Consider the following 27,276-nt stretch of genomic DNA (forward strand, 5'->3'; position numbering starts at 1 on the left):
CCGTATTTAAAAATACAAGATAAATGGGAACTTTCCTGATTCTGATTCTCTGGCATGTTGGTGTAATTACATCTATATACTTGACCAGTCGAAAATAATTTAAAATATCGAGAGTGATTACATTTAATCCAAAACTTTGATCCCATTTGCATCTGATTGTACTGATTTTCTTTCAAAACCCACCACCTTCAGTATCTTGGCACCCAACGCCACCAACTAACATGGATGTATTTACATATGTTTAGATCCAGTTCTATGACATGGTAAAGAATATGCTGCTCCTGGCTTAGCATTGAGCTGATTAACTTTAATTTTGAAAGCTCAGATAAAAAAATTACAATTTTTTTTAAAGAAGGTACCATTTTATTTTAATTATTTTTGGTTTGGATAGTTTTAAACCAAATTCACAAAATTCACTGACTGTACAAAAGGTATCAGTTGTTGCTTTTGAATACACTGTTACAACACTGCTACATGATTAAGGCAACACTGAGGAAAAATATGCCTTTCCAGTGGACACTATACAGTTCTCTGGCTTCTAGACAAACATTATTAACGTACTTTTCTATAAGGACTAAATTAAGACTTACTGCCACTTTTCAGGATACTTTATCTAAATAATTTCAATATGTAGTTTTAATTTGTATATGCAAAATTGTGTTTTAGAAAACTAAATTTGATTGTAGACAAAATAAGCTGACTTTGGGGAAGGCTTCATTTGGGAGGGAGTTAGAAGTCACCAGTTTAAAAAGCTTCCCATGAACTAAATACAATTCATTTTGGTGGACATTGAAGGTGTTTACATCACCTGCTCTGTCAGCATGAACAGGCAAGCTGAATAGTTGTAGGAAAATACAAAAAGTGCTCATCATTTGACAAAATAACTTGTAGATGTATCTTAATGTAGACAAATGTGAATATTTTTTGTACAAACTGTGCCAAACTGGATTTTAAAGAATTTGCAACTAATAAGGCTTCATAAACTGTAAAATTTTACTACATGATTTTGTTTTGCTTCATCTGACGGTCGCTGTACAGAAGATGTGTTTGTTTGCAGGAGATTGCTGTTATTCATTCAGAAACCATTCTCCTGCAGTGATGCATACAGAAGGATTTAGATAGACTGAAACCTCTATTTACGTTTCCGTAAAACAATATACATCACACCACTGATCAGAGTAAAAGCAAACGCGATCCAAGCTAGAATGTAAGAGTATCCGTAATTTCCTGGAATCAATGTTTCATGGAACTCTGCTTCTTGGTTTGTGTAAATGGATGCTGCAACCATTACACAGACACCTGCAAAATAAAAAAGAAATTCCATTTTTAACACAATTCATTCTCTCGCACAAAACTGTACTCAAAGGAAATTGTGAGTACTGTAACTTGCATTGTATAATCTTGAAGACATGCCAAACAATTGTTAACAAACTCAATTTGAACCTCAAAACTGAAGCTTATAGTAATTACTTCTGTCAGAAATGATCTGGGTGTGCATATTTAGTGCCGCAACATTATTGCTGCATAATGTTATTGTTTCAACATACTCAAAGTCCAAATACTGGGAATCCGTGACTAGGTATTTGTTCTGGCAGGGGGGGGGGGGGGGGGGGCAGGGAATGGTGTAGGGATGATGCCTTGGGGCAGGGGGAGATGGTGAGACCCAAGGAGGAAGTGGAGTGGGGACATTTGTGGTGAGACAGCGAGTTTGGGAGACAGCATTTGCAGAGCCAGACCTTTTTAGGAGGTCATCCAATGTCGCAATGAAGCAGTTGATAGAGGACCCCCTACCCACCTGAGGTCTGAGCACAATTTCCTTTCAGGCCATCGTAAGAATTTAATGGCTACCCCTCCCACTCTTCCTGCAAACCTAATGAGGGAGAGGCGGGGGGGTGATGTAATATTGTGTCCCAGGTTGCATTCAAATAATAACAAAGAGAAACATAGAAAAGGCAAAAGGAGCAGACAGTGAGCCATGGTGTCAAACAGGGAATGGTAATGGAAAGAGAGTCAAAGAGTTAAGTTGATCTTTCTCTATACCCTAGCTATGACTAACACAAAATTCTGCACTCCCTCTCCTTCTCTATGAACGGTACGCTTTGTCTGTATGGTGTGCAAGAAACAATACTTTTCACTGTGTATTAATACATATGACAATAATAAATCAAATCAGAGGTTTTAAGTCAGCTATTCAGAAGCAGAGAGGGAGACAGAGAGAGAGAGAGTTTAAAGAAGGATGTGTCAGATAATGGGGCTGAAGCAAATGAAAACTCTTGCGCCAGTAATGAGGCTAAAGCAAGTGGAATGCACAGCAGAGCAAATTCAGAGGCTGTGACAGGAGCTGCAGAGCAGGCATTACAAAACTAGGATGAAGGAATTTGAAGATGTGGACTTTAAACATAATGCTTTAACTGGTATGGGACCAATAATTGGTCAGACATGATGTAGCCTAAGCTTTGAATAAGCTGGATTTTTGAAAGCAGCATATTGCAGAAATCCAGTGGCAACAAAAGCATCAGTGGCACAGTGGTCAGCATGACTGCCTCACAGCATCAGGGACCCAGGTTCAATTGTTGGCTTTGGTAGCTGTCTGTGCAGAGTCTGAACATACTCCCCATATCTTTGTGGGTTTCCTTCAGGTGCTCTGGATCCCTCCCGCAGTCCGAAAGACATGCTGGTTAGGTGCATTGGCCATGCTAAATCCTCCCTCAGTGTATCCCAACAGGTGTAGGAGTGTGGCGACTAGGGACTTTTCAGAGCAACTTCATTGCAGTGTTAACGTAAGCCAAACATGGATATCCATGTTATCAGGAGAGGCACAAGTAAAAGAGAGCAAGCTTGGCAACGGGTAGTATGTTATACTGGGCTTTATTCAAATCATGTCGGACATCAAGGTTTGCACAGGGTTCATGATGCCAACTACAGCAGATGATTTCAGTCTTCCTAATGTTGAGTTGGGGGAAACAATGAGCTGTCAGATTGGCTGATAGGAATAGTAGGAAAATGATAGCAAAAATGGGCCACATATCTTTGGAAAACTGGAGGAGTTTGTAGAAGTTAAAAGAGAAGAAGTGAGAATAATGCAGTGACTATATTCAGAGGGGCAGGAGTGGAACCACACAAAAGCACCATGTGGGACAGTGGAAGACGACAGCATGTTCCATCAAGCCGGAGAAGTGCAGAACAAGCAAACATAATAAACATGGTCACAATCATTGACTACTTTTGTGCCTCAAGTCAGGGTGATCTTGACACTGCTAGCAAGATGGAAATTGGGTTGAAACAGAGTTTAAGGAACAAATACTTTTACATTCCGGCAGACTTACTAGATAACAGCTGCAGGGATCCAGCGATGAAAAACCTCTGCCCCTTTTGCAGCCGGAACAGTTGAACAACAAACACGATGAATGAAATGCAGCAGAAAATCACCGACAGGCACATTGCCGCCTGTACTGCCTTGATGCAATCTACAGAATAAAAACAAAGGTGGTTAAGGAGATTGACTTTCGCAAAGCTTCAAAAGGACTGCAATAGCTGGATTTTTCAAAAGTTCTTATTACTTCCTCCATTTCTTTATTTTTCACAAGTTTACTGGTTTTAAAAAGACATTGAGGTGATTTTGTTTTAATTAACGAGTTAACCACATACCAACTTGTCTCGCAACATTTAATTTAGACACAGTTCGAATCTGCTTATTTTCATAACCTAGCCAAGAACTCAGTGACAGGTTTCCTGGGGGTTGCCTAGCCAATGTTGAAGTGGTATCTCAGGAGTATAACAGAGGACTTCAGGTTTTTCACCAGGTTTATTAGCTCATAAAAAGTTCTTGAGACAGGGAAATCCAGATAGGTCAGACTTTTTGACATGCTGAAGGTCAGGGGCCCTGCATGCGATCAACAATATTACTATTTATTTTCCATCTCCTACAATGTTGTTAACATGGAAGAAGAAACATTCACTCAGTTTTCCCCAGTGGTATCACAGGGTTTACGTTTCTTGAAAAGTGGCATAATCGCTTTTCCTTACTGGAGAAGATTCTTAACTAGTAACTCAGCCAAGGCCAGTTTGTCCCCACAACAATGGTTTGGGTTAGGGCCACAGGTTTTAACCTGCCTCTGCTCACTTCTACTTGTTAAGGGGGTTCATACACCAAGAAGGCCACAGGGGGGGTCTCTCAGTGATTTCCCCAGTGTCCTTCGTAGCTGTCAATACAAGCAAGTGTACATTTTATGTACAGCCCGCCAAAATGGGAAAAGTCCACTTTACTTAGCCAGCTCTGAAATAATCAGTTGCTGCAGGCAAGGCAATCATTTAAAAGGCCTTTTTACTTCTCATTTCAACTTTTGGCTGAAGCTGTCAGTATTAGTCCCTGGCAGCTCCCTTGCTGGGCTGCAGTGGTACAAACACCCACCTTTGTTAAAATGTCTGACCCATGGAATTGCAATGGGGTTGGGCACATGTGTGCAGAAGATACCTTCCCGTCTCCCACTGTTACAGGGATTGAAGAGCCAACACAACACTTTAAATTAAATCTATGTAGATCAAAGTGAAGACGATCATTGCAAATATTTACCTCCATAAGCCTCAACAGGCTTATCATCACATTCAGAATTATTGTAGAGGCAGGTTTGCCAAATATCAGTGCTGGCAAGCTCAGTTTTCCACCAAGCCTACAAAAAAAAGTAAAAGTACACGTTGGAAAATTAAATAAATAGAATTTGAGTAAAGTGCATTGTTTTCCTGCTTGCATTTTGAAAGTTAAACACCTAGGGAACAGCACAGTGGTTGGCACTGTTACTTCACAGCACCAGGGACCCGAGTTTCATTCCCAGGGTTGAAGCTGTTAGGTGCATTGACCTGAACAGGTGCCGGACTGTGACGACTTGGGGATTTTCACAGGAACTTCATTGCAGTGTTAATGTAAGACTTATTTCATAGAATCATAGAATCCCTACAGTGCAGGAGGCGGCCATTTGGCTCAGAGTCTGCACCGATCACAATCCCACCAAGGCCCTATCCCCTGAAATCCCTTGCTAATCCCCTGATACTTAGATCAATTTAGCATGGCCAATCCACCTAACCCACATGTCTTTGGACTATGGGAGGAAACTGGAGCACCCAGAAGAAACCACACAGACATGGTGAGAACATGCAAACTCCACACAGACAGTGACCCGAGGCCAGTATTGAACCCAGGTCCCTGGTGCTGAGAGACAGCAGTACAAGCCACTCTGCATCCAGAAATTTACACTGAGCCAGCTAGGAGTCAAACCTAATAAAAAGGATCTCTATTCTCTCATTAAGAAAGAGCAAGTTTGTTACTTTCCAGAAAAAAAGGGGTTAATTTCAGAAACACCTGATAAGTTTTTGTCATTCTAGAAGCATATCATGAACCATAATAGTCCCTTTCCTCCGAGCCCTGTAACTTTTTTTCCTTCCTTCAAGAATTTGTCCAATTATCTAAATCCATTTCCACTAATCTTTCAGGCAGTCATTCCAGATCATAATTTGCTGTCTAAAAAATGTTTCTGCATGTCATCTCTGGTTCTCTTGCCAATCAGCTTGGACCTGTTACTGACATTTGTTCCTCTTCTGATATCTGTCCCTGTTTATGGGAAGAATAACCCTTGATCCCCTTATTAATCAAGAACCTATCTCTGTCTTAAAAGACACTCAATGATCTGGCCTCCACAGCCTTCTGTGGCAAAGAGTTCCACAAATTCACCACACTGTGGCTGAAGAAATTCCTCCTCATCTCTGTTTCAAAGGATCGTCCCTTTAGCCTCAGGATGTGCCCTCTGGTTCTAGCTTTTCTTACTAGTGGAAACATCCTCTCCACGTCCACTCTATCCAGACCTTGCAGTATCCTGTAAGTTTCAATAAGACCACCCTCATCCTTCTAAACTCCAACGAGTACAGACCCAGAGTCCTCAATCGTCCTCGTACGACAAGCAGTTCATATCATCGACCCCAGAGAACACATTTTATACCTACCCCCCACCACAACCCAATCCAATCCCTCCAAGTCTAAAGAACAACTGTTCAACACTACTTTCTCCTTTGACTAATTCCACAAAAAGGAAAATGGCCAGAATTTTCCAGCTGTTCACACCTGCAGGATTCTCTGGTCCTTCTGCAGAAGGCAGAGATTTGGCTGAGTGCCAAGTTCTCCATTCTTACTTGCAGCAGTGGCAGGGTGTGAATGGTCGAAGAATTCCGGCCAATGAGTTATATCATTGAACCTGAAGGATAAAGGCAGCCTCATTTATTTTTGCTCCGTAATACAAAAATTGGTCCTGTTTTTACAAAGTTATTATTAATTTTCTTACCAAGAATCTTAGAATTAACAGCATGAACTAAGGCATCATGTCAATGCTGCTGTTAGCTCAGCACCCCTAGTTCCCTGTTGATTATCTGCTCTTTCTTGTCTTTAAGTCCTGCCACTTCCACATTAAAACACTTTCATAAAACATTCTGCTCCAATAACCCTTCGAAAATCTGTGTTTCCAAAAAGTGGGAAGAATGTTGACCAAATTTTCCTCAATTACTTGGGGCATCCATATACAGCAATAAGGCTTGCTTGATAATTGGTGGTGCTGGGGGGGGAACGTGGTGGCACAATGGTTAGCACTGCTGCCTCACAGCGCCAGAGACCCAGGTTCAATTCCAGCCTCGGATCACTGTGTGGAGCTTGCACATTCTCCCCGTGTCTGCGTAGGTTTCCTACCACAGTCCAAAGATGTGTGGGTTAAGTTGATTGGCTATGCTAAACTGCCCCATAATGTCAGGGAGATTAGCAAAGTAAATGTGGGGTTACAGGAATAGGGCATGTGGGATTGTGGTTGGCACAGACCCAATGGGCCAAATTGTCTCCTTCTGTACTGTAGATTCTATAATGAATTGGATGAAAATTACATTTTCATACACATGGCAACCTTAAATTAGATACCTTCAAGATCCCTATGGGCACAATCTGCCCATTCATTCTCATCACCTCAACCAGGGCAATTTGCTTTCTTCATCTGTTTATACCATTAAAATTGACTGCTGAATGGGACTCCTCTCTGCAAGGAAGGCCTTCGTTCAATGACTACTCGTATTACAGTGGACTTTAGCAAGGCCTTTGACAAGGTACCGCATGGTAGGTTGTTGCATAAGGTTAAATCTCATGGGATCCAGGGTGAGGTATCTAAATGGATACAAAATTGGCTTCTTGACAGAAGTCAGAGGGCGGTTGTAGAGAATCATTTTCAAACTGGAGGCCTGTGACCAGCGGTGTGCCTCAGGGATCAGTGCTAGGTCCACTGTTATTTGTCATTTATATTAATGATTTGGCTGAGAATGAGGCATGGTTAGTAAGTTTGCAGATGCCACTAGAATTAGTGGCATAGTGAACAGTGAAAAAAGTTATCTTCAATTGTAACAGGATCTTGATCAATTGGGCTAACAAATGGCAGAGGGAGTTTAATTTAGCCAAATGTCGGGTGATGCATTTTGGTAATTGAACCAGGGCAGGACTTACTAATATAATGGTAGGGTGTTGGGGAAAGTTACAGAACAAAGGGATCTAAGGATACATGTTCATAGCTCCTTGAGTCACAGGTGGACAGAGTGGTGAAGAAGGCATTCGGCATGCTTGATTTCATCGGTCAGAATACTGAATACAGGAGTTGGGAAGTCTTGTTGAGGTTGTACAAGACATTGGTAAGGCCACACTTGGAATACTGTGTGCAGTTCTGGTCACCCTATTATAGAAAGGATATTATTAAACTAGAAAGAGTGCAGAAAAGATTGACTATGATACTACTGGGACTTGATGGTTTGAGTTATAAGGAGAGGCTGGAGAGATTGGGACTTTCTTCTCTGGAGGTAGGAGGCTGAGGGGTGATCTTATAGAGGTCTATAAAATAATGAGGGCCACAGATCAGCTAATCAACATCTTTTCCCAAAGGTAGGAGGCTAAAACTAGAGGACATAGATTTAATGTGAAGGGAAAGACACAAGAGTGTCCAGAGGAGCAATTACTTCACACAGAGGGTGGTGAGTGTCTGTAACAAGCTGCCAGAGGTAATAGTAGAGGCAGGTACAATTTTGTCTTTTAAAAACTATTTAGACAGTTACATAGGTAAGATGGGTGTATAGAGGGGTATGGGCCAAATGTGGGCAATTAGGACTAGCTTAGTGGTAGAAACTGGGCAGCATGGACAAATTGGGCTGAAGGGCCTGTTTCCATGCTGTAAACCTCTGACCCAGGTAACTAAAAATGAGAAAACAGAATTGCTCCAATGCCTATTGCCAGCAGTATTACAGCCACACTCCAATCTCAAAAAGACTTTGGCAGGGATGAGAAAACACACAAGAGCAGGTATTTTGTATTTATTTTGAACAAGAAGGGTAACATTCTTCTTTCAACAGCCCCAGAGCAAAGTTAACATTCTACCACTTGCCTCTCTCCTTCCTCCTCAGTCAACGACAACACATTACATTGCATTTCCTACCCCAATCCAAAGCACCACTCATTGTTTCCCATTCCCAACTTCACTACTGCTCATTTCTTCACTCCAATGCCACTGCTATCTATTTCCCTATTATTTTCTCCTTCGTTGCAAGACATTGCTTCTCCCCTTTCTCTTCTCTCCCAAAACACTTTTAGCAAATGAAGAGATCCCAACCAGTCCTTACCATGAGCAAGAATGACTGTTCTCATGAGAATTCCCAGCTGCAGCAGCCAGAAAACTTCCATCAACAGCCTGGGTGGGTTTTGGAAAGGTGAGGGAGTGGAGCGTTCGAAGGTGAGTGACAGTAAAGTCAAAGAGGCCCAGACATCATTAACCTATCTGCAAATGTTATATGCCAAACAGACCTCCAAGAGCACACATCAAACGGCAATAAGAGCAATGAGCGTTAACTTAAAATAACAAGCACTAATAAACCATCTACTTCCTTGTGAAGAGAACAAAAATGGCACACTAATATCTATGGACTAATATATGGGACAGCATGGTGTCACAATGGTTAGCACTGCTGCCTCACAGCACTGAGGACCACAGTTCAATTTCCGGCTTGGGTCACTGTCTGTGCGGAGTATGCACCTTCTCCCCGCGTTTGCATGGATTTCCTCTCGCAGCCCGAAAGAAAAGACAGTATGGTTAGGTGGATTAGCCATGCCAAAACCTTTCACCGGAGTGTGACAACTAGGGGATTTTCACAATAACTTCACTGCAGTGTGAATATAAGCCTACTGGTGACTAATAAATAAATTTTAGATACACAAGCCACTGTTTTCATTAGAAACACAGAATATAATTTGTAAATACATTTAAGAACTGAGCTGAACCAATCCACCTGAAAATACGATACAGCTATCAATGAGTGAAATGTGACCAAGCATTCTGTCAGCCTCCTAATATTGCCTTGGCCAACATTCATTTGTTTTTCCTCAAACCTCAGGAAAACATTCCGTGGGACTCCAATGTTAAAGGCACTTTATTGATTATCATCTTTGCTTTTTGGAAGTCGAGCCCAACTCAATAACCTCACAATAAAGAATCGCATTCTAATAACTTGCTTTCACAATCCCCAAAAGTCTGGTAACTTCTATCTTCTGTCCTTACACAAATCTAAAACATGATCTACTTACATTATCTATCGTAGCGATAAACAGCAGGGCTGCTGTTGCAACGTGAAAGACCAGAATAAATCCCAGAAGCACAAGCATCACGACAACGTGGTGTTTATACGTGTCTCAGACCAAAATTCTTCAAAGTACAAGGGTTTGCTGCAAAACAAAAAGAACAAGTCGTACAAATTATTTCTTCCATAGATGGTTCATTGTTGCACATGAAGGAGAGGCTGTGTGTGGCACACTGATTAAAAATGACACGCCTGCACAATTCATGGAAAAAAATGTTGTGGAAAGAACAGACTATTAAGTTTGGAGCCAGGAACATCTGGCAAAACCATCTATTTTAAATATTTTCCCATGTAAAAAGTGTCCCCTTAGCAGTTTTTAAATATATAGTAAGTTCCTGCCTAAAAAACTCCACAAAACTACTGTACAGCATTATTTTTGTTTTAGATGTTGTAGCATCTAGACTAAGCTGATATTTTATAATTAAGGATTCCATTCTCTACTTGTTTCAAAGCTAAAAGTAATGATTTAAATCAATTTTACTTGTGCCAAAAACAGACTTTTCCCTCCTTTTTTCCTCTCCTTATAGATGCTGCCAGACCTGCTGAGATTTTCCAGCATTTTCTCTTATCATTTCAGATTCCAGCATCCATAGTAATGTGCTTTTATTTTTACACAGGTTCAATTCTGGCTTCTGATCACAGTCTGTGTGAAGTTTACATGTTCTCCCCGTATCTGTGTGCTCCTGTTTCCTCCCACAGTCCAAAGATGTGCAGGTTGGATGGACTGGTCACGGTAAATTGTTCCTTACTGTCCAAAGATGTATAGGTTAGGGGGATTAGTGGGGTAAATGTGACACCACTGTTTAAAAAAGGAGGTAGACAAAAGGCAGGTAATTATAGGCTGGTTAGCTTAACTTCTGTAGTAGGGAACATGCTTGAATATATCAAGGAATAAATAATGAGACATCTAGATATAAACTGTCCCATTGGGAAGACACAGCATGGGTTCATGAAGAGCAGGTCGTGTTTGGCTAATTTGGTGGAATTCTTTGACAATGGGTGGATGTGGTGTATCTGGATTTCCAGAAGGCATTTGACAAATTGCCACACCAAAGGCTGCTGCATAAGATAAAGGTGCACAGTGTTACAGGTAATGTATTAGCATGGATAAAGGATTGGTTAACAAACAGAAAACAAAGTTTGGGCAGCTGGGTGTTTTTCTGGTTGGCAGTGACTAATGGCGTGCCTCAGGGATCAGTGTTGGGACAGCAATTGTTTATGATTTACATAGATGATTTGGAGTTGGGGACTGAATGTAGTATGTCAAAATTCACAGACGACACTAAGATGAGTGGCAGAGCAAAGTGTGCAGAGAATGCTGAAAGTCTGCAAAGGGGTACAGATAGTCTAAGCGAGTGGGCAAGGGTCTAGCAGATGGAGTACAATGTTGGAAAATGTGAGGTCATCTATTGTGGTAGGAATAACAGCAAAATGGGCTATTATGTAAATGGTAAAAAAAATTGCAGCATGCTGCTGTGCAGAGGGAGCTGGAATCCTTGTGCATGAATCACAAAAAGTTGGTCTGCAGGTGCAACAGGTAATTAAGGTAGCAAATGGAATTTTGTCCTTCATTGCTAGGGGGATCAAAACTGCGAGGTTATGGTGCAGCTGTACAAAAGGTGCTGATGAGGCCACGCCCAGAGTACTGGCTACAGTTTTGCTCTCCTATTTGAGAAAGTACTGGTCTCACTGATTCAGTAGATCTTTCCCAGATCAGTCTACCAGAAGTTGCCAAAGAGGCCCAATATGGTAGAATTCACTTCCAAAATTGAGAATTATTCATCAGGCACAAAGCACTTTATTCCTCACTCTTGTGGGGAAACTAACTCCCTGGAGTATTGTTCTCATCTAAAATACAATGAGAGCAATCTTCCCAAAAAAATTCCAAGTTTCACAAAAGTCTGAAAACCTGAATGTTGTTTCACTCCAGTTAATTCAGTGAGCTACTCTGTCAATTTTTTTTTGATAGTTGGGAGTTTCACACCAGTGTGGGGGGAGCAGAATCCCACCAGAGAATCCCGGCAGAAGACTGCTCAGGGAGCCAGTGTGCATGCGCACCAATCTCCCAGTACACTGGGAGATCCTGTTTACCTGCCAATAGATCCCTCCACCCCCAAGGAAATTGCTGCCTCGTTCACCTCCCACACCCCTCCTCTATCTCCACTGCCCAGACATCTCTAGCCTCTCACCCGCACCCCCCAACTCTCCAACTTCTGCCCCAGCACCACTCCCCAAATGCAGAGTCCTCCTGACGTATCCCCTACTCCTGTCTGGTCCTGCCCCCAACAGACTCTGCCCCATCAGGCCCCACCCCCCTTGGTGCTTCCTGATGGGTAGTGACAGGCTGGCACTGCTTGCCCTCACCCCTGGGCACCCAAGGGTGTTCCAATGGTCTCCAGTCCCACCAGAGCAGCTATAACATCAGGTCCCTGTTGGTGGGACCATCTGTTATCCTCACCGGTGAGGAAAGCTGAGTGAGCCCGAACTACTACATCCCGGTTCACTAATAACATTAAAATTATACATATTTAAAAGCAGCCTCACACCCTTCCTGGGCATGGGACTGATTAGATAGGTGGAAACAAATATTTTGAAATAATTTAATTCAAAAGGCCAATTTTTACAAAGCAATTTTTCCTGGTTCAGATTGTATTTCCTTCAGCAATCCAAACTGAATAGATTCTTTTTATTGACTGATAACACACTGCAAACTAAAATGGAGAATCAGCACAGAATTTATAATATGCTGTTGACCCAGCCCTTCCCACAAGTAGTCATGGTAACTCCCACTCTCTTGTGCTCAGAAAAGAGGCTAGAAGCATGCATCTGCAAAACAGCAATATGGCTCCCATCAACTTGAGAAACGAGTTACTGATATTCTCCTTCCAGCTACAGAGGAGTGGTTCAATCTCAGCATTGAGATGGCTGACTGTCAGAAGTCCAAGATCCTCTGTTATTCATCTATGCTTGAAGCTTTTGTAGTGCTTGGCTCTGTCCCTTGTTTGATGGTGGGCACGGTTTTCTGTAGTCTGATTCATAATCATTTCCACAAATTCTTGCCATAGTACAGAACAGCATAAAATGTTCCTGCATATTTCTCATTGGAATTCCATCCTGCCATCCAGAATGACTACAGCAACTTACCGCCAGTTAACAAGATCCTATTTATTTATTCCAATTCACTTTTAATCCATTAAAAAAAAGTTTCACAAACTGTTTCGATTAAGAGCAATTGTTAAATGGGAACCCAAGCTGTTTGGTAAACTTGATAGGCAATTTTAAATAACTGTACTATAAAAACAGAAAGAGCATAATTTTCAATACGGAATTAGACCAATGGCTCTTCAGCCTATCACGTCTGCACTGACAATAACTACTATTAAAAAAAATTGGCCACCTTTTAAAGATTAAAAAAAACAGGGCGGTACAGTGGTTAGCACTGCTGCCTCACAGCGCAAGGGTTCCAGGTACAATTCCCAGCTTGGGTCACTGTCTGTACGGAGACTGCACATTCTTCTTGTGTCTGCATGGGTTTCCTCCGGGTGCTTGTTTCCTCACACAGTCCAAAAGAATTCTGGTTAAGTGCACTGGCGATGCTAAGTTCTCCCTCTGTGTACCCAAACAGGCACCGGAGTGTGGCAACTAGGGGATTTTCACAGTAACTTCATTCACACTGAAAATGAATGCCTACTTGTAGAACGAATCAATAAACTTTAAATACTTGAAGGGGACATAAATTGCAAGATTCTCAGAAAAGGGCAGCAGAATGGGACTAATTGGATAAGCTAAAAAGCTTCATCTATGCTACAGCATTCTATAACATAAAGGCACAAATGTCAATTTTTCATTGGTGTGATTGTGGCCATCAATATTCAGCCATACACTGATGCCAACAGTATTCAAAGTGGTTCCAAGTATTGACTTAGCATTGTATTCATAAAAGTCCACAACTCTTTTTCTCACTTTTTTCCCCCCAATTCATTTGTGGGATATAGGCATCGCTGGCTGACCAGCATTTATTGCCCATCCCCAGTTGCCCTTGAGAAGATGGTGGTGAGCTATCTTTGTGAATCACTGCAGTCCACGTACTGTGGGTTGACCCACAATGCCGTTAGAGAGAGAATTCCAGGATTTTGACCCAGTGACTACAAAGGAATGGCGATATGTTTCCAAGTCAGGATGGCAAGTGGCTTGGAGGGGAACTTGCAGAGGTGATGTTCCCATGTATCTGTTGTCCTTTTAGGTGGAAGTGGTTGTAGGTTTGGAAAAGGGCTGTCTAAGGATCTTTGATGAATACTTACAAGTATTTCTTCTTCAGTGAAGACTTCCAAACCTTCCCATGTCATTACTGTTGGTTTCGATTTTGAATATGCCATTCAGGACAGGTCTCCGGGAATTGTTTGATATAGATGATGATGACTTCTTGCCAAGCATGGCAACAGTGCTTTTCCCAGTATGCAACAACAATAAATCAAATCACAGGTACTTCTATCTTTTGTCTGGAGTTTCTTCAGGCAATTTGTCACTTTCTCCTTATTGTCCACATCCTCTTGATTGGTTCTTTGCTGATCATCCTTCGCTGGTTCTGGACACTACTAGCCCTAGATATTCCCATTTATTTGGTAACCAAAAGAAAAAACCTCAGCATGAGCTTAAACAACACGACTGGATATGGATGCACCTTTTAGCTTTCTGCTGAGCAAACAACATGGGCACAGCTTTGCGTTTTGTTTGCATTTCACATGTTCTTTCCTGCGTGGACATTTTCATCCCATCTGCATCGAGACACTTCAACTTTTCTTCCCCTTTAAGCCACCCAGGAGCACTGATTCAGCAATCCTCATCCTCTGTGGAATCAATGCTTGGGAAGCATTTTCCTTTATCTGGGTTCTAATTTTAAGTTGTCATAATTCAGTTCATTTAATTTTGATCGTTGTAATGTGGAGTCTTAATGTTCTCCCTGTGTCTGTGTGGGTTTCCTCCGGGTGCTCCAGTTTCCTCCCACATTCTGAAAGATGCGCTGGTTAGGTGCATTGGCCATGCTAAATTCTCCCTCAGTGTACCTGAACAGGCACCGGAATGTGGTGACTAGGGGATTTTCACAGTAATTTCATTGCAGTGTTAATATCAGTCTATTTGTATCACTATATTATTATAATAATAATAGGAACCATAGCATATTTGACCTGCATTTGTACAGAGCAACTTGATGCCTTGTTTAGCCACAAGACTGATACCTCATTGTTGAAGTGTAAATGCTTTTAAAGACTCTTATTCCTTTGGTGAGAATGTATTTGTCTCAAGTGGGCAAACATTAAACCATTGTATCATATGTTCTTGGGCTAAGTTAAACTGCTGAGTGGAAGGAGGGATGCAGGGATTTAGAACCAGCAATTACTGAAATAGATGTTTGGAAGTGAAAATTTACATGAAATCTTTGAGGGCCACAACAGACTTGCATTGTATGGGGTTCCAAGCTTTGGTTGATCACCGTACATCGTCACAAAATGGGCAGCACTGTGGCACAGTGGTTAGCGTTGCTGCATCACAGTTATGGCCATTCCAGCCTTGGATCACTGCCTGTGTGAAGTTTGCACATTCTCTCCGTGTCTGTGTGGGTTTCCTCCGGGTGCTCCAGATTCCTCTCACCCTCTAAAGATCTGTGGGTTAGGTTGATTAGCCATGATAAATCACCCCTTATTGTCAGAGGGGACTAGTAGGGTAAACAGATGTGGTTATGGGGATTGGGCCTGGGTAGGAGTGTTGTTGATGCAAGCTTGATGGGCCAAATAGCCTCCTTCTGTACTGTACGGATTCTATGAAATTGCAAGGATTCAAATTAATATATTGAAGGCCTTTACCTGCACATTTAGAAGGTTAGCTGTTACGATAAGTTCCCAAACAATGAGTTGCCCCCCCTCTCATTGCTGCTGAGATTTGTGTAGTGGGGTTAAAAAAGGGCTCCCAGAATATAAGAGAGACCAATCAACAGTCAGCAAATGCTCACAGGCCCCCCCCCCAACTAGTATGAACAATAGGGCTCTTTATTATTAAACTGCTCAGAATGAAACCATTGCCCTACTTTTAACAATTCCTCTGCGGTTGATTTTGTTTTGATCGTGTACCTCCCAAACATTCCTTTTCTTTCCCCAACCGAACCTCCCCTTCCACTTCAAAAACAAGGCAGATGACAACTTGAGCCAAGATCTAAATGTTAATGAATGTGAAGAAAATTCCAGCAAGGATTCAACTATTCCATAGTGGAATGTCTCGCTGATGGATTCTTTACTACAACTGGGTGTGGTCCACTGCACAAATCTAAAGCAAACCAATTCATTCCGATAGCAGTGCCAAATGTTCCCTCAGTGCGCGCGAGTGCCCCTGATTGTAACCTCAGCAGCCCTTTCAAAAGGGAGAGAGAACAAAGAAGGCACAAATTGAACGATTTATTTCAACATCTGCTTGATGATCCCAAGCCAAATATCCCAAAGCCCATTCAGTATTTCAATGGTGACTCTCAACATGCAAGCTCCTTCCACTCAGCAGTTTAACTCAGCCCAAGAACATATGATACAATGGTTTAATGTTTGCCCACTTGAGACAAATACATTCTCACCAAAGGAATAAGAGTCTTTAAAAGACAGCAAAAACAAAAATGCAGGGAATACTGGAAAAATACATGACATATGACCAGTTTGCCAAAGCAACTTTGTTTTTTTTTAATTTCATCTTCGGGATACGGGTGTCACTGGTTGGCCAGCATTTATTGCCCATCCATACTTGCCCTTGGCTGGGCCACTTCAGAGGGCAGTTGAGAGGCAACCACATTGCTATGGCTCTGGAGTCACATGTAGGCCAGAGCAGATAAGGACGGCAGATTTCCTTCCCTAAAGGACATCAATGAACCATAGTCAGTGACACTTATTAGCGAATAAAGTCTGTCAATGTACAAGAGGGGTACTGCACCATCCTTAGAGAGGCTGAACTGGCACGGTGGCACAGTGGTTAGCACTGCTGCCTCACAGCACCAGGGACCCAGGTTCAATTCCCAGCTTGGCTCACTGTCTCTGCAGAGTCTGCACCTTCTCCCCGTGTCTGCATGGGTTTCCTCCGGGTGCTCCGGTTTCCTCCCACAGCACGAAACATGGGCTGGTTAGGTGCATTGGCCATGCTAAATTCTCCCTCAATGTACCTAAGCAGGTGCTGGAGTGTGGTGATGAGGGAATTTTCACAGTAACTTCATTACAGTGTTAATGTAAGCCTATTTGTGACACTAATAAATAAACTTTAAAAGCTGAATGACATTGAATAAATGGTTGAATTGTATTGGATGAATGGATCGAGTAGTATGGACGGAGAAGTTAAGATAAGGCAGATGGATGTGACTGCAGCATCACATCACTGAGTTAAATACAATGGGAAGGCGATGGCCTAGTGATGTTATCGTTAGACTATTATTCCAGACACTCAACTAATGTTCTGGGATTCGGCTTTGAATCTTGTCAAAACAGATGGTGGAATTTGAATTCAATACTAAAAAAATTTGGAATTAAGGATGTACTAATGACCATGAAACCATTGTCGCTTGTCGGAAAAACCCATTTGGTTCACTAACACCCTTTAGGGAAGGAAATCTGCCATCTTTACCTGGCTTGGCCTACATGTGATTCCAGAACCACAGCAAATGTGGTTGACTCTCAATTGCCCTCTGAAACAGCCTAGCAAACCACTCAGTGCCAGGGCAACCAAGGATGGGCAATAAATGCTGGCCCAGCCAGCAATGCCCATGTCCCCCAAATGAATAAAAATAAAATATGCACGTATCTCCGGGTGCATTGGCATTAGTGAAGGATAGATGGAGTAAGAATTGTAGGTTCCTCAGTTTGACGATACAGCGAGGTAAATAAGTGTGGAGCCAAAGTGCTCCAGGGTAAATAACATGGAACAAACTGAGTGCAGCTAATTTTGTGGCTCTTAGCAAATGGATGGCAGTATAACACACACACTGTAAGGGAGCACACCATTTCTGCTTAAAGTGGGAATATATTTTCTTCTCGTTTTGGTTTCCTCCCTCCTCCAGCTGCAGATTCTAGTTTACCACTCCTTATCCTCAGCAAATGCAACACATTGGAAGAAAAATTGCAAGAATTCTTACTTTAGCCATGGTACACTGTCTTAGAAAAAGAGAGAATTGTGACTTACTGTTTACAAGATGATAATCTTTGTATATATATATATAGAGTGTTTTTTCCCACCAACATATTCAACCTCTCGTGGAAGGAGAGAGAATATTTTTGGAACATGACGAGTGCACAGTGACTTTTTTTTTTGCAGACTAATTGTATCTATGCCTCCTTTGTAGAGCTGGGTAATTGAGAACATAGAGCAGAGGACTTAGTTAACTGTAACAGAGATGCAGTCAGTGATTGCATGTACTGCTGAGATGCTGTATTATGGGTTATATGTCCTGTGTAAGTGAGCTGGTAGATATAGGGGAGGATGGAAGTGGTCTGGAAGTGTCTTACACATAGACCTGAACAACAGATCAGGTGCATGCTGTTTGTCACTGCTGCCATTTGATGTTAGACAGTAAAAGATCAAACAGATTAATTTGATGACTGGGATTTCTGCTACTGACATTGTAAACTACACCATGATGCCCACTGTCATCTTGCAAAACTATATTTGCTCAACTTTTTTCATTCGTCACCATTTGGTCACTTTGAGTTGATTCAGAATTCAAGGCTTAGTTTTTGGCACTTCGGAAGAAATATCATGAATAGGTGAGTGCAGGATCAGAAAACCCGAGTCCTAGCAATGTTCAAATCATCTCTCGATGGACACGTGATTGGGAGGCAAGTTGAGGGATCAAAAGCACGGGTGGGCAACAAGTATGGGATCCAATTAAGAATTGGCACAGGCTTGGTGGGCCAAACGACCTCTTCCTGTGCTGTTTGTTCTAATAACACCACCAATGCTGTCCTGAAAGTGAAATCAGTGAGGATACCACTGGAATTGGCATGTCAGGATTCCAAGTCTTGTAATTCCAGGTTTTCCTGAAGGATAGAAATCCTGATCGGAATTCAGATTGGGATTGATGATGATGCTTCCCGCTGTGAACTGACTGAGCCTGTAATCGGAGACCTGTACCTGAAAAGAATTGTGGTGTGACAATCGCTTTTCTCTCCAGGGTCTCTGCGTACATGAATGTATCTCATAAATATGGAGTTAAATCATCAAAGTATCATTGTGTGAAAACCCTGTCAACATGCACTTCAATGTTTAAATGGAAATTAAATCCTCTACTTGCCAGCTGTATCCACACCCATTTCCCCCATTTTGAAAATGTGAAGTTTTTAAAATGGCAGTTGCGAGAACACCTCCGCTGTGTGGCCAGCATTTGTTTGAGTTAAATATGTAAGCAATTATCATTATTGGACATTTTGCCACATAGCACGTGCCAAGCACAGAGCCGAATTCACAGCAAAAAACAGAGGCTTCGTACAGAGTGCTGGAAATGTATACAACTTCAGCAGATTCCTGTTTTACCATCGTACTGCCCACTTTTATCAATTTTTTTTTTAATCAGTCCTAATTTATTGCATATAATGGAATTCATGATTTTCACAAAGTGGATCCAATTATCTTTGTGGCTGTCCAAAGATGTACCATACATTCAAATATTCATTTGTGGGACCATAGGCGTCACTGGCTGGGGCAACATTTATTGCCCATCCCTAGTTGCCCGCTGGAAGTTGAGAATCAACCACATTGCTGTGGCTCTGGAGTCACACGTGGGCCAGACCAGGTAAGGGCGACAGATTCCCTTCCCTAAAGGGCATTAGAACCAGATGGGTTCCCGACAATTGACAAAGGTTTCACGGTCATCAGTAGATACTTAAATTTTTTATTGATTCAAATTCCACCATCTGCTGTGGCAGGATTTGAACCCAGGTCCCCAGAGCCAAGTTTCTGGATGAATAATCTAGCGATAATACCACTAGGCCATCGCCTCCCCAGTGCAATGAAGCCAATATATTTTTATAAAGGCGCACACAATCAGGATTGAGGCAACCAAGCCAGTTGCAAGGGGAAAGGAAAGCGATTTGCCCACTCACTCTCAATCACTGGAACCAGTAATAGAAAAGGAGGAAGCACATCTCAGACACTAGTGCTACAGAAGCGCGCTTGTATGATGTCTTACATTTACAGAACTTAGTTTCCCCCAGTTATTATTTGATAATAATAAATAATAATAATCAAATAACAAACAAAAATATTAGCTCTCTCAGTGTCCAAGTTGCTAAAGGCACAGGAAAAGGTCCAAAATGTTTTCCTGGCCTGTACTGAGTTACTTCATCTCGGTCAGGGCAGTTTGAGACTATGATTAACAAGTCAGAGAGAAAAAAAAATTAAGCCCGGGTTTTGGCTCTCAATTTCTATCCAACATGCTCTGGAAAGTGCATGAGCAGATGTTGGTCAGAGCCTGTTTTGGCTCAGAAATGTTCCTCCATTGAATAGCCTCCGAGCTTCATGAGTTACTCGCGTGGCCAACTTGACAAAATACCAGACATAGGAAGAGGAGACCATTCATCTCCTTGTTCTTGCTTCACCATTTAATTACAGAATCATACAGTACAGAAGAGGCCTTTTGGCCCATCAAGTCTGCACCAACACATCAGAAACACCTGAACTCCTATCTAATCCCACCTGCCAGCACTTGGCCCGTAGCCCTGAATGTTATGACGTGCCAAGTGCTCATCCAGGTACTTTTTTAAGGATGTGAGGCAACCCGCCTCCATCACCCACTCAGGCAGCGCATTCCAGACCATCACCACCCTCTGGGTAAAAAAAGTTTTTCCTCACATCGCCCCTAAATCTCCTGCCTCTCCCCTTGAGCCTATGTCCCCTCAATAAGGGGAACAGCTGCTTCTCATCTCCTCTGTCTAGCCCTCCCTCCTAATCTTATACACCTCGATCAGGTCACCCCTCAGTCTTCTCTGCTCCAACACACACCCCAAGCCTACCCAACCTCTCTTTATAACTTAAATGTTCCATCCCCGGCAGCATCCTGACTAACTAATTCCTACTAAGCAGCAACTTAACTCCATTTAACTGCCTTGGTTTTGTATGTCTTAAGACAGCACAATCTGCATAACTCAACCTCAATTTCAGGAATTGAGAAGAAAGAGAACTTTTGAATATATATTTAGTTTTTTGTTTAAATTAGCTCGATACATGACAGGAAAGACACACATATTCAGAGAATTTAACATTCAAGAAATATGTCATTGTAGGAGAGAGCACAATGTTTAGTTTGCGCCTGGAATCGTAATTAAATCTAATTTTACACAACAGTTCAATTTAAAATCCAAACAATATCGCATGGAAAAGGGTTTGGAGTTTTATGATTTTTTTTTTACAGAGCTCTGCCCACTCACTCAGTGACTTCTGAAACACCGTACATCAGCAGATTCTAACTCATGTGCAATCTGGCAGCCAGATAGACATGGAAAAAAGAAAGCCAGTTAGCGCTGGAAAACACACAAGATTAAAATAAATCTTCCAAATGAACTATATGAAGAAATGCCTCAAAACCTCCCAGTAATAAGTGGTTATTTAGTGTTGGTCAGTCCCAAATCCAAATGCTTTCCATCCTAGAAAAATCGACACTCTTATTTTTGGTTTGAGGGGAGGGGGGGGGGGGGGGGGGGGGGGGAGTGGGGGGGGGGGGCAGGGGAGACTGTCTGCTTTTAACCCTAAAGAATACCATTGCAGTGTATCTGGTGTCAGTCATCATATCTCCTCTTTCTTCAACACTATTAAAGCTTACAATTAACACAATTGAAAAAAAAAAGTTTGGAACCAGGTTAAGCTAATCCTTTGGGGATGGTTAGAAAATTTCAACATTTTTGTCGCATCTATTGTTAACAAACATTGAAGGCAATGCACATTTTGAAAAGTTAATCATTTCATTCCCATTGTTCACTATAAATGTAAAAAAACGTGGCTTCATTTTCCCCAGTTTAATTAAACAGTGCCATGTTTCAACACTGACTGCAAGGTCACTGCTCAATTTTTCGTTATTCATTCACAGGAAGTAGCCGTCACTGGCTGGTCCACCATTTGTTGCCCATCCCTACTTGCCCATTTCAGAGGGCGACTGAGAGTCAACCACATTGCTGTGAATCACATGAAGGCCAGATAATAAAGGTAATAATATTAATAACACCAATAATATTCTGGGGAACCAGGTTCAAATCCCACCATGGCAGATGGCAAAATTTGAATTCAATAAGAATCTGGAATTATAAGTCTAATAATGACCATGAAACCATTGTCGAACGTCATAAAAAACCCATCTGGTTCATTAATATCTTTTTAGGGAAGGAACTCTGACATCCTTACTTGGTCTGGCCTGTGACTCCAAATCCACTGCAACATGGTTGACTCTTAAAACATCCTCTCAAGCGCATTTAGGGATGGGCAATAAATACTGGCCCGGCCAGAGAAGCCCATATCCCACGACAGAATTGAAAAATTCCTTCCCTACGGGACATTAGTGAATCAGGTGGGTTTTTATGACAAATCGGCAATGGTTTCATGGCCAGGTTTCACCAAATTCAAATTCCACCATCTGCCATGGTGGGACTCGAACCCAGGTCAAACCAGAGCACGACTGTGGGTCTCTGGATTACTACTCTAATGATAATACCACTCCGCCACTACCTTCACCCATTCACTATTTTCCACATTACAGCTTGTCAATAGTGTTTGCTTAATTTTTTTTTAACTGCACAGAGTATGTTTCAGCTTAATTTACATTAATAGCCATCAATTTCTACGGTTGCCCTCTGTTCGGTTTTCACAGGATCTACAGTGCAGAAGGCAGCCATTTGGCCCATCGAACGTTCACCGACAATAGTCCCACCCAGGTACTGTCCTATCCCCGCAACCCCTCAACTTTAACCTCCTGATCCTCTTGACACTAAGGGGCAATTTCGCATGGCCAATCAACTTAACCTGCACATCTTTTGAGTATGGGAGGAAACTCACGGGGATAACGTGCAAACTTTGTACAGATAGTGACCCGAGGCCAGAATTGAACTCAGGTCCCTGGTGCTGTGAGGCAGCAGTGCCACCCCAGCTTAATTTGAGTGGATTGTTCAGAATGTTCTAGAATACAGAAACAGGAGTAGATATAGGAGCGTAGGAACTAGGAGCAGAGGTAGGCAAATTCAGTCCTTTGAGCCATCAAAATTGAAATTCCATCCAGCATCTTGAGCTTTTTCCACCACTGAAGATGATCCGTATCTTAATTCCATCCAGCCACTTCCATTCCAGAACCCTCTACATTAAACAAAGTCTTGAAACTTTCAGTTGACCTCCTCAGCCTCAAAAGCTTTATGGAGGAACAGAGATGCTTCAAATGCATTCCACGCATTTTAATATAATTCTTGCACAATGAGGAGGACAACAGTATGCAAATTTATAACATCCATTGCAAAAACTAAGTCAGATTCTCTCAGCTTCCCCTGCCCAATTCGGGGCTTGGCAAAAGATGGCAACTTTATTGAGTGCAGATTTAAAGTCATGATAAAGCTGGTGGTTTCTTAGATGTGGGCAATGGGCCAGCCCTCAATCTGCTCCTTTTCAGCATACAGTGATAGACACTGAGATTCTTCAGAGTCCCTACATACAAGGAGATTTGCAGTACAAATTGCAAAGTCACATGCTTTAAACGCAAGTTGCTGTTCTCTTTTGAGAGACACGGGTGAAAAAATGTGACTTAATTAGCAATCAGTTGACAAACAAATATCATTTCCAGCAAATAAATTTGAAGTTGGCCTGAATCATACTTGCACCAAATGCCACCAATTAGGAGTTTTATTATAGGGATGCAAATCATTTGCTTTACTAAAACCAATCATGTTCTAGTCTATAATCGTACAATGCTCACAAGTGTCCTAAATGGTACCAGCACCATTCAGAATGCATGCCCTTTCCCCAGCTACATCCTATTTAAATGGTTGATTTGGGCAGCACAGTGACACAGTGTTTAGCACTGCTGCCTCACTGTATCAGGGAACCTGGGTCCAATTCCAGCCTTGATTCACTGTCTGTGTGGATTTCCTCCTGGTGTTCTGGTTTCCTCCCACACTCCAAAGATGTGCAGGTTAGGTGGATTGACCATGTTAAATTGCCACTTAGTGTCCCAAGACTCGTAGATTAGGGGGATAAACAATGGTAAATGTGCAGGGTTATGGGGGATAGGGCGAGTTAAGATCATCTCTCAGACTCAGTGCAGGCTTAATGGGTTGAATTTTTTTTATTATTATTTTGTTGGATATGGATACTGCTGGCTGGCCATCATTTATTGCCCATTCCTAGTTGCCCAAGGGCAGTTGAGAGTCAACCACATCACTGTGGCCCTGGAATCTCATGCACGCCAGAACAAGCAAGGGCAGCAGATTGTTTCCTTCCCTAAAGGCCATTAGTGGTTTTTCTGACAATTGACAATGGTTTCATGGTCATCAGTAGATTCTTAATTCCAGATATTTTAAATTGAATTCAATTTCCACCATCTGCCGTGGCGGGATTCGAACCCGGGTCCCCAGAATATTAGCCGAGTTTCTGGATTAATAGTTTAGTGATAATACCACTGGGCCATCATCTCCCCCTGAATGGCCTCTTCTGCACTGTAGGGATTGTATGATTTAAGATTTTGTGGAATTGCACGCTACAGCCTTCGTGAGATTTGCATTTATTTTGGTTATCTTGAATTCCACTTCAAAAAAAAATTGATTTTCTCCAAACCAAGCTAAGAAGGCAAGCAGTTGAGTGGGTCCAAATCTTCCACTAATTCAACTAGAAAATGCACCAAAAGTATCCATGACTGCCTCCTTGTGGGGACAGTAAGAAGTGTCACAACACCAGGTTAGAAGTCCAACAGATTTATTTGGCAGCACTACCAAATAAACCTGTTGGACTTTAACCTGGTGCAAGGAGACTTCTTACTGTGCTTATCCCAGTCCAATACCAGGATCTCCACATCCTTGTGGGGAACCGTCTAGCTTCCTCTCTGGGAACACAACTGCCACAGAACTGGGATAAGGGAGTCATGCCGGGGAGATATGTGAACAATGCTCAGAAAGCATTTTCTTTTAAAATTACGAAGGCAATCATTTTCCATAACTTCGATTTGCCGCCTGTTCAGGTCCTCGCTCCTTCTTTCAGCAGCACACAATTAAACCAGGTAGTATTTTGAGCCAAACAGTAATTATGCTTTGATGCCTTTGAAGTTTAAAAGGCACAAAAACAACTATTCTCAATATCTTAAATAGGCCGGATATTCCTGCAAGGGATATTACTGAGAGGATGCTTAACATGTCAGAACAAATTCTTCTCTCTCTGTTGTAAGATTCAACATTCTATTACAACAAACAGCTCAATTCTTGCCAGGAAAACAGCTAGAGAGAAAAAAAAATTGATGCGATAATATTTCTCAGAATTATTGACTTATACATTCCGACCCTTTTAAAAAAAAACCTAGTCTTTGCTGCTGACTTTTATGAGAACACAAGACTACAGTATTTATAATGTGCGTGTGACCGTCATTCTGAAATTCTAATAATTAATAGGGTCACAAGGTTGTTACTGTGCGTTAATATGAACAAACAGCCCCAGTCACCCCAGAATACACGGCATCTTAAGCAGATTCTAATAAAACGCTTGTGATACTTGCAAATTGTCTCTGACAATTTTGCACAAAATGCCAAAGAAAGCAGTAGACAACAGCAACTTTACACTAGTGCCAGTTTGTTCCAGGAATGACACTGTGGCACAGTGGTTAACACTACTGCCTCACTGCACCAGGGGCCCGGATTCGATTCCAGGCTTGGGTCGCTGTCTGCGTGTTCTTCCAGTATCTGCATGTGTTTCCTCCAGGTACTCTGGTTTCCTTCCACAGTCCGAAAGACATGATGGTTAGGTGCATTGGCCACGCAAAATTGCCCTTAAGTGTCTCAAGGAGTGCAAGTTAGATGGATTAACCACAGAAAGTACATGTGGTTATGGGGAGAGCCTAGGTGAAGATTCTCTTTCAGAGAGTCAGTGCAGATGTGATGGGATGAATGGCTACCTTCTGCATGTAGGGATTCTATGGAATTGAAAATCAGGTACAGTAATAAAAATATCCATTCTCCTTCCATGTTTTATATCCTTTCTTTAGATCTCTCTTTCCCCACTGCCTCTGATAAGTGTAGGGATAGAGTAGGCAGCCTACACTGCTGCTTCCTCACAAATCGTGAAACTATTGAAGGGATAAAGTCGCTCTCTTATCTTCTGCATTCCATGGCGTGTTACAGTTCACTCAGTGGCAATAAGAATGCCTTAATCCGGAGCTATGGACAGGGATGGTCGCTGCTCCAATGTTTTTTCCATCACATGGCTGACCAGGAATCTCTCCCGGTTTTACCACCTGCCCTTGGTGTGCGTTGGAAGGATTTGCTCACCCTATTTGGCTGCGTTATGAATGCACCGCCCTTGGCCACCAAGTCCCCAGGTGGGACTCGAGCCCTGAACTTCTGGCTCAGAGGCAAGGATGGTACCCACTTTGCAAATGGTCATCTCCACTACCTTGTATCTGCTCAGATGAACCTTTCGGGCATGCCGAATTACCGGAATTGGCCTAGCCAACATTCTATTCCACTGATCTGATATCTGGGAGAATATGGGAATCCATATTCGCAAACCACTGTTTTGAAAATCTCAGTGCTTTGCTATTTGCCAACTCATGGTGTACGTAATGAAGCCAACTGTCCCAGCATGCAGCACAACATTGTCAACACCCAAAAACTTGAGCTAAGTGGCTGGCAAGGAACATTCACAGCTCACCATTGCCAGACAATGAGCAACTCCAACAAGAGAGAATCTAACCACCTCCCCTCGGCATTCAATGGCCTTTAGGAATCATTAAATCAACATCCCACAAAGTTACCATGGACCAGAAATGTGGACCAGCCAGGGTAAGCAGCAGGTCAGAGGATGGAAATTCACGTCACCCAACTCCACAGAGCCCCTCCGCATTCTACTAGACACAAATCGGGAGTGTGACAGAGTATTCTCCACTTGCCTGATCAGTGCTGCTCCAGACACCTCAAGAAGCTCAAAGTCATCCAGCAGAGAGCAGCCCACTTGATCAACACTTCATCCACTGCACTCTCTCCACCACCCCCAATAATGACTGCAGTGTGTACTGTCTACAAGATGCACTGCAGCAACTCAACAAGGCTTCTTCACCAGCATCTCCCAAAGCTGCTACTAGCCAAAGGGACGTGGGCAGCAAGCACATGGGAACATCATCCCGACTCGGAAATACAATCACCCTCCAAAAGGATTATTGGAACATCCTTTCCGACTGCAGGAGTACATTCACCAGACTGACGACAACTGTTCAAGACGTCAACTGGCACAATACTGCATTGCTGCCTCTCAGCGCCACGGACCCAGGTTCAATTCCCAGCTCAGGTCACTGTCTGTGTGGAGTTTGCACATTCTCCTCGTGTCTGCGTGAGTTTCCTC

General features: G+C 42.4%; 1 protein-coding gene across 1 annotated transcript in view; it reads right to left on the reverse strand.

Moving 5' to 3' along the window:
- Positions 1 to 979: 979 nt before the first annotated feature.
- Positions 980 to 27,276, reverse strand: part of emp2 (epithelial membrane protein 2) — a 40,997-nt gene continuing 14,700 nt past the window's right edge. Inside the window, exons 2-5 of the mRNA XM_080206948.1 lie at positions 9,641 to 9,778; positions 4,574 to 4,670; positions 3,327 to 3,467; positions 980 to 1,299 (exon numbers count right to left, since the gene is read on the reverse strand). Coding sequence (XP_080063074.1) covers positions 1,133 to 1,299; positions 3,327 to 3,467; positions 4,574 to 4,670; positions 9,641 to 9,718 — 483 coding nt within the window. The 5' untranslated portion in view covers positions 9,719 to 9,778 and the 3' untranslated portion in view covers positions 980 to 1,132. The remainder of the gene's footprint in view (positions 1,300 to 3,326; positions 3,468 to 4,573; positions 4,671 to 9,640; positions 9,779 to 27,276) is intronic.

This window comes from Carcharhinus amblyrhynchos, chromosome 18 (genome assembly GCF_965287045.1).
Source record: "Carcharhinus amblyrhynchos chromosome 18, sCarAmb.v2.hapA, whole genome shotgun sequence".
NCBI classification, from domain to species: domain Eukaryota; kingdom Metazoa; phylum Chordata; class Chondrichthyes; order Carcharhiniformes; family Carcharhinidae; genus Carcharhinus; species Carcharhinus amblyrhynchos.